Genomic DNA, 14,420 nt, shown 5'->3' on the forward strand with positions numbered 1-14,420 from the left:
TAAAGTTTTCTGTTCCACGAGAATAATATAGAGTAAAATATATGATATGTGATAAAACACTGGCAGTTCACCCATTTGCGTAAGTGACCTACAACAGCTAGTATTTAACATACGGCATGGATTGGAGGAGTGTCCCCATTCAACAACTTTTCAACAAAGCTGACAGTGAGCCAAGTTATTTACATCACGGGTATCATTTACTCGGCCTCAAAAAATAACTTACAACTTAATTGTCCGTGTAAAAATTGAGCTACAGGAGCACACTACTAACCTCCTACAAACAATAACCGGAATGGAACAATTCAATATTCCGGACCGGAAACAATCAAGCACTATACCTTGCGATTAATGTCGAAAAGCGACGATGTCCAATGTCCACTCTAGAATTCTGGTTAAAATCCTATGATCATCAATTATATGAGTAGATATTATCGGTATTTGCCAGAAACGCCGAACGTGACTCCGATTTCCACTGTTTGTTTACGTTTCCATAAAGGCGCGGGAAAGCGGGGTAGGGAGGAGGAGAGGGGTAGGGTAGGGGACGCGGCACGGCAAAGGGGGAGAGCAATACTTACGGCATACTCACCGACATATCGTGGTCGCGGGATATGTGATTCTTTCCTGGGGTAGGCAATCCCGCCTCGCTTGTCCAGGATGTGATCCTTTGGGGATGCTTCCCGTCCCGTGCATCGTTGTGGCTCCAGGCGCAGGCGGCAACGCCAGGGAAGTGCCGTGTGACAATAGTGAAATGATCAGGATAATAAACTATGATGGGCGATTTGCTATTAATAATAATTATATTTGGCGACTTTCAAGAAATATGCACCAGCCCATGTGTAACAACGTTTGGAGCCGAATTTGTCGTGGGAGGGTCATCGGCGTGCTCGGGAAGGTCCCCAATGAAGGTCCGCGGGGGCCCGGACATCGGCACTACCAGATTTGGACTCAGCGTGCGAGAAAACCCCCGAACACGATATTTCAGTCGTCCTGGTCGTTCCGAGGTTGACGGTCGGTCGGTCGGTCGGCCAAACCGTATCTTATTTTGACAGCCAGCCTTAATTTGACAGGCGAACCATGCGAACCCCCTTTTTCGCGAAACAAATTTTCTGAGTGGTTTATTATTGTGATTTTTCAGATGGGAGCGTCGGGGCAAGCGAAGTTAGATACTGTAATCAAATAGTACTCAACATTGCCAAGTTTTTTATTTGGTCCCTTTGGGATAGACGCTCTTTGCTTTACACCCTGGAGTCTGGCAGGGGCTCCTGGAAGTGCTGCAGCAGCGCTTCGAGCAGCGTGTCCAGGGGCTCTTTGTACACCGAGTCCAGCAGCTGCGGCACGCGCCCCTTCACGTTGACGCCCCTGAACTTGAAGTGGTCGATGTACAGGTCCGTCAGCATACCTGTCGAGCAGAGCAAGACTGTAGAACCACCAGAAGCAGCGAGGTGACGTTCGCAATGATGACGTTACAGTGACGGCCAATAGTGGCCTCGCGGTTAGTGTAGGGTTGCGTACTCGCTGAGGGGCCATGATCTGGATAACCCCGCGCACTTTTGTGTAGTTATACTGCGCCGCGTGCAAGCGGACTGCCTATCCCGCCGCGGCCGCGGTACGGTACAACTACAAAAGTTAAAAGTACGCAGCCACCTTTGTATATTACAATGAGGGGTCCGTGGTAGAGTACCCACCGCACAGCCTGTCGAGGTAGGTCGGGTGCCGCTTGACCCGCTCGCGAATGTCGTCCTCGCTGTCGAGGATGGCGAGGAACTTGGGGGCGAGCGCCTCCTTGTCCAGGTCCCGGAGCGCGTCGAGCAGCATGAGGTCCCGGTGGAGGGCGGCCTGCTCCCGGAGCACGGGGAACATGAGGCGGAGCGCGTGCGGACCGCTGTCGGGGTTCACCACTTGGGGCAAAAACAGAAACAAAGGTTAGAGAAAATAAAAAGCACAGCTCTTTCGAAATACTGTATGCAGGGTGGCCCCGCACAGTCCCCGGATCCGGATCCGGTGCTCGAGTACATTTCAGTTACACTGTACCGACTGTACCGCATGCAGTTGTGCGGGCGGGCTTGCCCATCGGCTGTCACCGACCTCCGTGGCGCCTCACGGCCCCTGGCGAGTAGGCAATGCATGCATGCGTGTGGACGCGTTGCCTACTCGCCAGGGGCCGTGAGGCGCCGCTGCGGTGACAGACGACGGGCAAGGCAAGCCTAAGCCCTTCACACGGCTGCATGCGGTGTACAGTACATGAGCATGAAGGGCGAATTTGAACCTTACCGCACGATATGTCCAGGTGTATAGAGCGGCCGGTGGCCATCTTGGACAGCACGTCCTTGATGATGGATATCGTCGACACGTTGTCGGACCTGAACTCAGCCTCCCCTTTCCTGCAACATCGCACGCCGGTGTCACCAGAGCAGGTGCGGGTCCGAGGAGGAGGGGTGGGGCGGCGGGGGGCGCAGACTCACCCGTACGAGCAGATGAGCATGGTGGACATGCAGGCGTTCTGGAAGCACAGGGTGGTGGGCTCGGCGGGCGGCTTCTCCGAGAGGTCCGGCAGGCAGGCGGCGAGCCACGCGTGCATCTCGGCGAGGCTGAAGTGGCCGCGGAGCGTGAGCACGCTGTAGGGGCGCGCGTCGGCGCCGGCCTCGTCCCGGTGCGCGCGCGCGTGCAGCGACAGCGGCGGCAGGAAGAGCACGCGCAGGGCCGCGCACTTGGGCGCCACCAGCGGCGTCACGTACACGCGCAGGTGGCCCGCGCGGCCCTCCACCGTGCGCAGGCGCACGTCCAGCCGCGTCGTGTTCATCTGGCAGCGGAACGTCACCAGGGCCTTGTTGTCGCTCTGAGGGCGAGAAAGGGACGTCCAGGGGTCACTGCGCGCGAGCAAGACGAGGAGCGAGCATCGGCCTAGAGAACTCGGGCAGGGCAAAATCCAAAAAAGTGCTGGCCGACTAGAACACAGGCTGACGATAACGCGGCGTGGAGAAGAAAGACAGAGAGAGAAAAAATGCGTTCCGGTCGGATCCCAGGTGGGACTCGAACCCCAGCGCGGGTTGCCGGCTTGTCGAGCTTCTCGTTCAGTGCGTAAAAATTCAAACATAAAAACGAATAATTTGAAAGCGCGTTGAGTATTAGAACCCCCGACTCCCAGTTCAAACCTAGCAGCGATATCACAGAGCCACGGGGCCGGTCTCGAAACGCCAGGTGAGAGGGTGTCGTGATGGAACCGGTTCTTCTCCCGCTCAAGCTACTGCGGGACTCATGCCTTTAGCCTAGGTCGCCCGGCCTCTCACACTGTGGCGCCGTAGCCGCGCCGGTAGAGAGTCGGCCGCTTGCGGCAGAAGCCATGGGTTCGAATCTCCGATCCCAGCGACATTTTTCTGAACCGGTCGAACTCGTGGAGTGGAACTTAAACCCGTCTTTTCAACGGGGCACCTTCGTGGATGAACGAACGGTCTAGTGGTTAACGCTGTCCCACTGGACCGGGGGTGACGATGACTCGGCACTGGGGTCCCATTAGGGGCAAAGGTTCGACCCTCGGCGAAAGCGTGCCGAGTAAGGGCCATCCCAGCCACAGCGGGGGTGGTAACCCGTGTGGAATTGATAAGTCCTTAGAATCTGGCTCCTCGAAGGGATTCCATGACTCGGAAGCTTTCCGCTCGGATCGCATCTGGGTGCAGTACAGGCTAACCACCGTACGCCCGTCTCCTCTCTTTCTAACTCCCTCCGCCCTACCCCCCATTCCCGGTCAAGCGGACTGGTGGGAACCTAGTCGATGGCTGTAAACTCCGGTGTGAGCGAGATAGTCAAGAAACCCGGCCCTCAGCTGGGTGCCTGAATACACCGGATCCCATACCGAACTCCGAAGTTAAACAGGCGGGTCCCCGTGTCAAAGCGGGGTGGGTAGGGCCCAATTTTTTTCCATTTTTGATAATTTTGTAGGAAAAATGAATCCGGCTCTTAGAGGTAATTTTAACTGCCGGTTGCACGGAGGTGATTCACGTCTAAAGCTTAGTGCCACACTGCCCGTAAGGCGCTCCGGCCACCCCTGGGGTAGGCGAACCCGCCAGTCGTCGTGGTTATGCTGTACCGCACACAGGCGTGCGTGTTGCCTACCTGCAACGCCCGTTAGGCGCTACGGCCCCCTGGGGTAGGAAAACCAAACGTGCGGGAAAGTATAACTGCATTTTCCAAACTTTCAGCATATCGACGAGGTCGAAGAAAAATGGCTCGGAAAAAATTAGGTCGGACAAAACCTAGGTCGGCCAGCACTTTTTGGGATTTTGGAAAAATCGACAGGTCGGACAATCTAGCTGCACCGCTCGGACAGGCACCCTCTTACCTCCGGTTCGCAGTCGCTGAACGAGACGACGGCCGAGTTGCGGTCCACGTCCAGGACGTCCACGGGGACGTCGCTCTGCACCAAGACGTTGTCGATGGCCGTCGCGGCCTCAAGGGTGAGGAGGTAGGCCGCTTCCTCGCGTATCAGGCTCAACTGTACAGAGTTTCGCACCATGTAGGAGGTGCACGCGACAAGTACATACTGCACCTCAAGCTCGGCTCGGCAGCCCAAAAGTAGCACACTCTGCAGCAGCGCCCACCTTGTGGTTGATGTTGAGGTAGGGCACGACAGACAGGGCGCTCTCGCCGTCCTCGGCGGCCGCCAGGTACCGGTCTCGCTCGGTGGACACCTTCTCCTCCAGCGCGCCGAGCTCGGCCCGCAGCAGCTGCAGGCGGCGCCGCGCGTCCTGGCTCAGGCTCACGCTCTGGCTGTCCATGGAGGCCACGCCGTCCACGCGCTCCGTCGTCAGCCCGAACACCATGCCCGTGTAGCTGGACACGACCACCTCGTCATAGCCCTGCGTGCCCAGGACGCCGCCGCGCACCGAGGACACGCTCTCGGGGCAGGACTGCAACGGCGACATGTCAGGCTAGCGGGCGCAGGGGCAAAACGAGGCGGTGTTCATCAGGGGACTCACGTAGGTGAAACGGCGGTGGACGTCGTGGTCCGAGGAGGCGTCCGCGCTGGGGTCCAGGGCCGTCGTCGCGTACACCTCGACGCTGCCGTCGTCCCGACCCACGATGAGGTCCAGGTCGCCGTCGCCCGCCAGGTCGTGGCAGTGCAGGGAGCTGACGGCCGCCCCGGGCCGCTCGGCGTCCACCAGCCAGCGCCACGACGGCGTGGTGTTCCGCGTGACCGTCACCATGCCCACGCGCCCGTCGTCCGTGCCGAACAGGACGTTCTGGCCCGTGTCGCCGCCGTCCTGGCCCGCCAGGTGCAGCACGGTGGGCGCGCACGGCACGCGCACCTCGTGGCGCAGCGCCGTCGACGGCGACCTGGCGGACGCCGGCTGGGACCGGGCCTGTCGGCTCTGGGACTCCAGCTCGGCGCCGTCCAGCACGCGGAGCACCCCGTCGGCGCACGCCAGCACCGGCACCAGGCTCCGCGTCTGCAGCACCATCATGAGGAGGAAAAATAGTTTGGCTACAAATATGGACCCTCCATTCTCTCCCATCCGCACGGTTTGGTGAGAGCTGATAGGGCGATTCTATTAGATTCAGTTTTTACCTTTTCTCCTGGCAAGGCTATGACATCATTAATAGTGTCTGTTGAGAGAAAAGAACCAGTGTCCTCACAATCTCTGAACTGGTTGTAAACAGTGTTTCCACTCAGAAGTAATGTACTTGCATTCACGTGCCTTTGAAAAGAAAATCAAAATTGGACAATTAAATTCTTAAAGAGTCAAAACTTAATATCTAAGCTAAGGTGACATACATTGACGTACATTGACTTAATTGATTCTGCTAAGCAGGTATCAAAGCCGAGAAAAAGTTTCCCTTTTTTAGTGTAACCATGGACTTCGCCTCTTTTTGATATGAAAATTTTATCCTTAATAGTACCTGCAAAACAAAAACAAAGCAAAAAAAACTTTTATACTCACACTGCTGAGGGTAAACAAAACGTAATTTCATTTTGTTGTAAAGACAGATCCTAAAATCTAACATATAATGAGTTTAATTTCAATCAATCACTACAGTAATGTCAAAGACGATTTAATCATATGGACTTTGGTGATACCTTAAAGATATTTTTAAAGAAGTTTCTACTTGAATTTGCAAAGCAAAAGTGGCTATCCACAAAGCTTGAGTACAGGAGACTGCTGGGATTGACAGGATGTTCCTAAGCCAGGGAAAATATTAGGAGTTATAAGACTTCAAAGAATATGCACTATTCCATGAAATACCCAATAAACGTAATGTGACTTTTGTGGAGCCAAGTCTGTTTGGTTTTCTCTTAACTTACCAATAGCTCCACCAAGGCATACTCGAGAGATGGGTGTACCCGGAAGTGTCTTGAAAACCATTTGTTGCTCCCCCTTTTTCATTGAAAATGATTGAAGTACTCCTTCCTGATCACCGATAATAACCTGGCAAAAAAGATAGGCTCCACAAATAGTAAATGAAACAATGATGAATTATGAAGTCAAGTTAAATGACGAACTCCTCACCTTCTGAGAAAGTCGCGCTCCACTAGCAGGTAAGAGCTCCATAGTAGAAGGTAGGGTAATTCCCGAGACAGAATAGTCGACTCTTATCAGTTCCAAATCCATTTTGAACTTAAAAAAATAATTAACGATGAGATGAAAATAAAACGCACAGCAATGAAGTTTGATTTTTTTTTTTCAACAAGAATCAATCGTTGTCATATCTTTTTCAGCTTGCAATTGCATCAATTGCATGCGGTGGTGCATAGCCCAGCCTGAGGTTTGTCATCAACATATTCAAACATAAGCAAACGGTTACCATGGCAACATAATATCTCCCAAAAGGTCAAGTCTATTCTTCAAGAGGGAGGAATTAAATACAAGCAGACGCCATAACAACAACAACAACAACAACAACAACAACACAACACACAGCAGAAAAGCCGCTAAAGACAAAAGTGAAAGTAAGTGAGCGAGTATTCCCTTTTCTTCTAAGCTTCGTGTACAAAATTTAATGAGTTTTTCAGCCCCTTTGTAGTTTTAATCTTTATAGTGATTAACTCATTCGTGATATATTTGGTTTAATAAATGGTCCTAACCAACAAATATTGTAGATGGTGACTTTATATGCTTTTACAAAAACCAAATCAATGCTGATTGCTAACGTTCTAGGTCATAAATTTAAGTATCATCGACAACTGTTAGGTTCCTATTCTGATTTTCTGGATCCATGTCAACTCACACAGAATTTCTTTCTCTTCGCAATATTTGGTCAAATTCCTTTCTTTTGATCTAAGTGGGCATCCCAAGCTTTAATAAGCACAAATAGGGTGACATCATCATGCATTGGATAGTCTGTTCTATAGTGAGGACAATTTTGGTGTAACCTTGGTTGCCATTGGGCCGACATTTACAAGATGCCATTCTCTGACCATTTCGAAAATCCAAATATCCTACGAGATTAGGCATGGTCAAATAGAGGCATACTGACCCAAGCCAAGAGGCCTGGAGAATACTTTTCCAAAAAGTGGCAGTATGTGCCCCCCCCCCCCCCTCCCTTACAGAAAAATCTTTGAAAATCTTTAAAGATCTTTTTTAAAAAATTTGGAAAGACGCCCTTTTCAATGCCTAAGATTTTGGTCTTGTACCTTTTTACAGACTTAACATTGGACGTTGGTGATGGAAGAAGAAAGAATTCTAGAAAAGGAGCAGTGGAAAGCGGAAGTATCAGCTGTTATTCATGATATAAAAAACCATGTATTGCAAGCAAGCATTTCTAGTTTAGATGCCACTGATGATTGTATTTATTTTAATATAACTACCTTAGAAGGTACTGATTTTTGTATTCAAATGTCAAAAAGTGGTTTTGTAATAGCTGGTAATCATCATAATATTTCAAATATTCAATCTGATGAATTTTTTGAAACACCATATTCTCTCTTAGACAAAATAAGTCCCAAATATCGAGAATCCTTTGCTCAGCAGCTTATTGATTCGTTGACTGCCTTGACAAAATAATTTTGCCTGTGTTTCAAAGAATTCTACAGCCCATACTTGGATTAAACCGCTTGCATTTCAAGATGCCTCTTTCCTTTTGTTCGCGTACTTCTTAAAAATATTTAGTACCCAATGTTTAACATTAGGTATGTACTCCCTTTTGTTACATGTGTAGACCATTTTTTTCTCTCCTCTTTTCATTGGGAAAGTTTTTTTTTTTTTTTTTTCCTTTAGGGGTTGGGTGGGAAGTGGGGTGGGGGATGAATGATAGTACATATGACCATGGATGACAGAAATTTATTAATACATTGTTGCCTCCAACACTTTCTTAAATACAAGAGATGAAGTAACATTAGACTTGTCTTTTTCCTTTCTGAAGTGCCTTATTGACATGACAACTTGCTTATTTTAAAAGATATGAGACAACTTTCTTAATGAAGCTGAAATTGCACAAAAATGAAACTGCATCTTTGACACAGAGAACAACTTGGAACATTCATTCCAAATAACAAACTCACACCTTCAGAATTGAATTGAAATCTTAAGCATGGATAATTTTGATGTCAAATGAAATAAATGCTTAAAGAAAGATTCTGATCTTTGGCTGCAATATGATGGTAAAGCAGAGTTGAACAATCAAATTGGAACTGTTAACTATCAGGTATTCAGTCTCATTGATAGAAAAAAAAAAGCCTCAGGCTCATCTAAAATTATACAGAGACTTCTGAGCACTTCATGAATAAGACAGACCCTACGCAGCTTAAGAGAAAATCTTTCAAAATTTGTGAAGGTATATCTTTGCCACAGAGAATACGTTGGTTACATTAATCACATCATGATAAACAGGTACTCTCTGGAGAAATCTACAAATTTTTACATTTGATGGGAAAGAACCAGTGATCCTAAAAGGTAGCAAAAATAAAGTTAAAATGGGAACCAAACAAATGTCAAAAATATTGTGTTGGTAGGATGCATTTGTACGGCACACTTGAGAACAAGAAAGTTGAGGATTGCATAGAAATAGGTATGTGTTTCTGTTCCTTCAGACGAAATTATGTTGAACTTTCAGAAAATTTTGGAAAGACTGGAATTTGTGTATTTAACCTCTATACTGTCTCCAACATTTTGTTCTTGAGACTAACCAAAACAACTGGATTTCTAGAATAGTCAAGTTCAAGTACAGGCTCAGAATAACACACAAGCTTTTTTCCGACCTCACAGAGTCTTTGTGTGATAAGGTAATTTCCATAGAGTGACTCAAGGTTGCAGGTTCGTGTCAGTTCATGAACAGATTCATTACGTCCATATTCACAATTCTTCCAGTTTTTCCAAGAACAACCGAACAACCATAAATGTGCACTTGAGCTTCTTTGGAGTAATGATATATCCTCATATTTTTCTTTGGCGATAGAAACACGAGTCAATCCCTCTGTATAAAAAAACACCATTCAAAAGTCCACTAAAAATATCTACGACATTGAAGTAAGAAACATCAAGTACAATACATCTAACACATCTAGATTTTCAAACTTTACTGAGAGAAGATATCGTCAAACATCTAAGTATATCAATTCAGACCTTAGTAGAAGGCTAGATAATGCAATAGGATACAAGCAAATTTTAATGGTCCAAAAAGTTACATCAATGGGAAAAGTAAAGATTTTTAAAAAGCAAAGAGACTGAGAAGTGCTGATACAATCTGTCACTGTACAAAGACCAAATTGTTATTAGTAAACCCAGCCAAGAGACCTCATGTTTGTTGAAAATCCCAGCAAACTGTATTTCAATAAATAGTGGGTAGGAAAAATTCGATAGACCTATAGACGTATGAGAAGAAATATAATAGATAGATTTGATACGTATTGATTGAAAATGTATCAAACACAGATATAAGGTTACTGTTCTCAATGTATCTCTGATACTTTGCACTTTGAAGAGTGTCCACCATTTTCTAGATAGTATTGAATCACAGGACAAAATTACCATATTTTGTTTGTAAGAAGAAATCAATAAGTTTCCATTAACAAACATTCAAGTTTATGCACTAAGAACAATACTCCCTCACATCATGTACATTAATATATTGCAGTCATAGTAAAATTTCATTGTTACTTCCTAAAAGACATTTAGTATTTGGACCTTATCTTTCATAACTTCAAAAAGTGAAATTTCACTGGTGCATTAATAGTACCGTATCCTTTAAATAATTTTCACATCAAAATGATAAAATATAATATTAACACTTTGACCAATAATAATAGTAGTATTTACGTGTTTTGATAAGTTCATTACGATCAAATTAATATGCTTTGATGAAAATCATTGGAAAAAGGCTACATGAAAGAACATGAATCACAATTGTACTTGCATAGTCTCTTACAACAAGAAAGTTAAAAAGGCAACCTTGATGACACTCACTAAGCAATATGAGAGTGACTCTTTAAATAAATTTCTAAAGGAAGCAAGTTTTAAATGCTTCACTTTAGTTACTGTAGGATCCAAAATGTAAAAGAGTTGATAAATTGATCAGGTACATGAAGCTACTGCAAGCAGGGAAAAGTGCAGTGAAAGCAATAACGTGAATGATGCACAAGATGCTTGTTTATGAAAATTCTGGATAGAAATTTAGTAGAGTAAGTTTTGTGTTTTCAAAATTTCTTATGAAAACTGTATGTGTCAATGAACCCAAAAATATCACTCTCAATACTGGGTTTAATCTGTGCAAGTGGAAGTAAATCTTTTCACTGGTTTTTCCATGATGCAATATGTTTTATCAACATAAACTTGAAAGAAAGATATTTTGTTTGTGTACAAACATTTAGGGCTAGGAGTTTTAAGGGATAATTTTTTCTCCACATCAATATTTTTTCCTTTTCTAATGAAAAATAGGCCTTTCCTCTATGAATACTCTACTTAGTGTACAAACGTACAAATTGTCCTTAGTCCAATAACATGTAGCAATGTGAAGTGAGAACCCTTTAACTGGACCATCCTGAATGAGTAGTTTAGAGAAGTCAAAATTAAATTCAAGTTCATTGCTCATACCTGGAGACTAGAATACTGAATTCCTTCCAATTGTGAGCACAACAAATGACCTATCTCTTAACTCTACCTTCAAACTGTTTCTGCCGGCACTGCAGGTGATGTGACACAAGATGGTTTGGAGTAGCAATGAACGAACTTGGGTTGCAGGAGCACTGGGAAATCTCTATTTGATCAAAAAATTGGAAACAATTGTTAAATACTACAAATGTTGGCAGAAATAAGTAATTCATAGTAACAAAGAGAAAAGATATCCGTAAGTTGTCAGTTTAAAGTTACAGTTTACCAACATGAACGGTCATCAAGATGGAATGAAAGGTAAAAGGCCAAATGTGTTTCAATGGTCCATGAAAAGAAAAATCAATAAATAACCGATAGAGTAGACACAAAAATGACTACGTGACTACATACAATTTGTAGAGGCAATTCTGTACAGAAAAGATAATAATCAGTATGTACAACTTTCTAATTTATATGACTGGAACATACATGATAAATATAAGATAGAAAGTACTCTAAGACACTTAAAAATTTCTCTTGGAGAAATGCATAATTTCCATAGATTGATATGGATTTGTTCCTTTGTCATGAAATTGATGGTTTCCTCTTGTACACTTGCTGAGTAGCAGCCTACAACACTTAGTTAACTTAATAATTTAAAGTTATGAGATCACATAGAGCTATCAACGCATTCTTTTGTTACTTAATAATAGATATTAAGGACTTGATAAAAATGTTCACCAGATAGCACAGCAGTGTGTAAAGAACATGACACTACAGCTATGCTAACATCATACAATTAAAAACAGAAAACAGAATGAGGGTCACAGCTTTGAATTGCTAAAACGGTCCTAGCACATAATATGAATGTACCCTTACAAATATCTCTCAGAAACAAAACAAGAATAAACAACAACTTGAACTATAATAGATAATCAAAATATTATAAGTATTGACTGAAATTAAAAAGAAAATAAAAATGAAAGAGTATGTAGTTGTACTGGAAACATACACACACAGCACAATTGAAGGTTTGTACTTTAAGTTTAATTAGAGGCTTCCATCAAATCGGGCAATGTTATGAGCATAGCTGATGTTGTATTTCAATACTAAAGGAAGTTGAATTAGACACTCACTACCCAAGGGAATACTGAGCAAAGCCGGGGCCACTTTCAATACTGATTTGTTTACCAAACAAAATATACTCACAAAATTATTTATTGGCAAAACATGAAAGAGGAGTAGATTTGATGAAAGCCTTCAACTTTAATTTAAGGAGTAATGAATATTAGTTATATTCAAAACACCACAGTAACTGTCAAGCCCTGAACTACAGACATTCAAATTAGACGGAAAACGTCAAGAGAGAAAGAACGCTGGAAGTACTGTATGTATTAGATGCAGCTGTGGTGAAGAGAATATATGATTGTGTATCAAAAAATGATTATTAAAATATGCGCGGTCTGCATTGTTACCACTCCCCTAACATCTGTCGGCTGGAGAGAAGCACTATTGTTTGTACACATTTACCATACTTCATTCACATTAACCATCACAAAATTACTCAAGACTGACTCAAACACTAATAACAGCAGACAAAATGACAACACAGCCAATACAGGTATTCCGAACTAAACAAATCTCAACTTAATTTAATTTTTTAGAAATTTCATGTGACTTCACTAAAACTTTTACTTTAAGTGAACAATTTATAAAAAGAAAAAACAAGCAACATACATATCAGTTACATCCAATATTTTGGAAACTTTGACACTAACATTCAGAAGGTTAAAGAAAAAAAATCAGTTGCCTTCTGATTGGCACATTTACATCTACATCAACAAATAATAAAATCCAAAATCTACAACATTTATCCTAAACATATACTTATGTAAATTGCAACTGAGAAACAGCTAAAGCACCTGGAATTTAAGATACTCAGGGAGATCACAAAATATTTTCTGTTTCTCCTTAACTAACTTGGCATAATAGAAACATATATTTATAAATTCATTCATACAACATCTACTGGATTCTTATACTAGCAAAGGGAACTGAAAACTGATCACATTGAATATGCAAATGAGAAGAAAATGTCTTTGCTCATTTTGCAATTTTTGTAAAGACTAGAATAGAGTGATTCAAGCTAGCAGCAGTTCCTCCTTCAAAATCTTAGAAGCCTTTAAGGCTGAGCTTTCTATTTACAAAGCACGCACATTTAACAATAACTTATATCCTGCCATGATTAACAATTGGAACAGAGTCGTTTTTTCACTGGGACCTGTTTGCTGCACAGTGGGAGCATAGTGTGTTTTCTTATCCAGGCCTTCAATAAATACTATGATCTAAAATAGTAAATCCAAGATAAAACAGAATTTCAGCTTTGTGACAGAACTAGAACTAAGTGCCTTTAAGCAAGGATGAATTACATATATACATTTAAATAAATGTGAGCTAAAATTTATGGTACAGGTATAGGGGCAACCAAAATCGTTAGTGGTAGTTGTGATGATAATTCACAAATGAAATATGTGCCCTTACATCTGCCTAAAAACAAAATTGTTTGTGACAATACCATTACTGTTCAGGTAAGCTGTATCACTCAGACCCGCTGAGCGTCTGTGGTTCTGATTTGTGTATGACACTAACAGCAATGTTTGTTTCTGTTGACTCTCTTCTGACAGGACTCCGAGCTTCACTGTCTTTTGCATTAGTGGCAGCATCAGTTTTTTTAACATTCTCATGCCTACCATTGGGCAAACGATTGACTTCACAGCGAAGGGTTCGAAGTTCTTTTTCCATGGCCATTACTTTGTCTTGAAATGCCTCTGGATCATGCTATTAAAAAAGAAACAAGAAATTTAAGACTTTCCGTTGACATAAATAATGAAAGTATCATGACATTCAAGAGCAAGGCCACGAATATCCAGACAAAAATTATGATATGATACAGTACCTTGCTATTCAATCTTTCTTGTTCCTCTTGTAGACGTTGGATAATTCTCTCTTGTTGCAAAACTAAAGCTTCTTGTTCCTCTGATTTTTTCCGTAAAACTTCATTCTCAGCTGTCAGTCGCCCTCTTTCAGCCTCAACATCACCTAGACGCTTCACCAGAGAGCGGAGCACTTTGGCCAATCTTGCATCCTTCTCATCAGAACTCAGAGATTCCAGCACAGCAGCTACACTCGTGTCGACACCTGCGGATGATCAAAACGTGGAGCAGTGAAATGATGAGGGTTGATAATCAAACTGAAACATACCAAAGATAAAAGCTTTACCTGTGCTTTCTGAGGCACTGTCTTCTGTGTCACTTGACACCTCCTTTTTGCATTTCGTTGCTGGCGGGGAATCCTTTGGTGGGGCGGCTGATGCGGCTGGGGCAGCTGGGGCGGCTGGGGACG

The 14,420-nt window shown here is 43.9% G+C and overlaps 4 protein-coding genes across 6 annotated transcripts in view; 2 read left to right on the forward strand and 2 right to left on the reverse strand.

The window, feature by feature from the left end:
- Positions 1–1,180, forward strand: part of LOC113210138 (G1/S-specific cyclin-D2-like) — a 35,384-nt gene extending 34,204 nt beyond the window's left edge. Inside the window, exon 3 of the mRNA XM_052268668.1 lies at positions 1,136–1,180. Within this exon, the coding sequence (XP_052124628.1) occupies positions 1,136–1,180 (45 nt within the window). The remainder of the gene's footprint in view (positions 1–1,135) is intronic.
- On the reverse strand, positions 1,178–6,756 carry LOC113209002 (Bardet-Biedl syndrome 7 protein homolog). The gene is made up of 11 exons (XM_026426313.2): positions 6,504–6,756; positions 6,299–6,422; positions 5,781–5,895; positions 5,564–5,693; positions 4,974–5,444; positions 4,596–4,904; positions 4,337–4,489; positions 2,463–2,836; positions 2,272–2,381; positions 1,686–1,898; positions 1,178–1,399 (listed from the first exon to the last, which is right to left on the reverse strand). Exons 1-11 carry the CDS (start codon positions 6,603–6,605, stop codon positions 1,236–1,238), a joined length of 2,265 nt encoding a protein of 754 aa, XP_026282098.1. The 5' UTR covers positions 6,606–6,756; the 3' UTR covers positions 1,178–1,235.
- A 67-nt stretch (positions 6,757–6,823) lies between these two features.
- On the forward strand, positions 6,824–8,326 carry LOC127749644 (GSK3-beta interaction protein). 3 transcript variants are annotated; one of them, XM_052268647.1, is made up of 2 exons: positions 6,824–6,943; positions 7,638–8,326. In XM_052268647.1, the coding sequence occupies exon 2, from the start codon at positions 7,659–7,661 to the stop codon at positions 7,995–7,997; it is 339 nt and encodes a 112-aa protein (XP_052124607.1). In that variant the 5' UTR covers positions 6,824–6,943; positions 7,638–7,658; the 3' UTR covers positions 7,998–8,326. The 3 variants fall into 3 exon arrangements, with proteins under 3 accessions (XP_052124607.1, XP_052124608.1, XP_052124609.1); XM_052268648.1 differs by having other exon boundaries at positions 6,889–6,951; XM_052268649.1 differs by lacking the exon at positions 6,824–6,943 and adding an exon at positions 7,213–7,512.
- Positions 8,327–13,511: 5,185 nt separating this feature from the next.
- LOC113215819 (ski oncogene-like) overlaps positions 13,512–14,420 on the reverse strand; it is an 82,125-nt gene continuing 81,216 nt past the window's right edge. Inside the window, exons 7-9 of the mRNA XM_052268669.1 lie at positions 13,975–14,216; positions 13,668–13,856; positions 13,512–13,565 (exon numbers count right to left, since the gene is read on the reverse strand). Of these exons, the coding sequence (XP_052124629.1) occupies positions 13,512–13,565; positions 13,668–13,856; positions 13,975–14,216 (485 nt within the window). The remainder of the gene's footprint in view (positions 13,566–13,667; positions 13,857–13,974; positions 14,217–14,420) is intronic.

This window comes from Frankliniella occidentalis, unplaced genomic scaffold, assembly GCF_000697945.3.
Source record: "Frankliniella occidentalis isolate FOCC.00 unplaced genomic scaffold, Focc_3.1 Scaffold74, whole genome shotgun sequence".
Taxonomy (NCBI): domain Eukaryota; kingdom Metazoa; phylum Arthropoda; class Insecta; order Thysanoptera; family Thripidae; genus Frankliniella; species Frankliniella occidentalis.

Bases quoted from the DNA above. Each gene is read 5' to 3' on its own strand.
- LOC127749644 (XM_052268647.1), top strand. From the start codon at position 7,659: ATGGAAGAAGAAAGAATTCTAGAAAAGGAGCAGTGGAAAGCGGAAGTA.
- LOC113209002 (XM_026426313.2), bottom strand. From the start codon at position 6,605: ATGGATTTGGAACTGATAAGAGTCGACTATTCTGTCTCGGGAATTACC. The intron at 2,382-2,462 runs GTGAGTCTGCGC...GCGATGTTGCAG, and splicing joins ATGCTCATCTGCTCGTACGG to GAAAGGGGAGGCTGAGTTCA. The intron at 1,400-1,685 runs GTGGGTACTCTA...TCTGCTCGACAG, and splicing joins CTACCTCGACAGGCTGTGCG to GTATGCTGACGGACCTGTAC.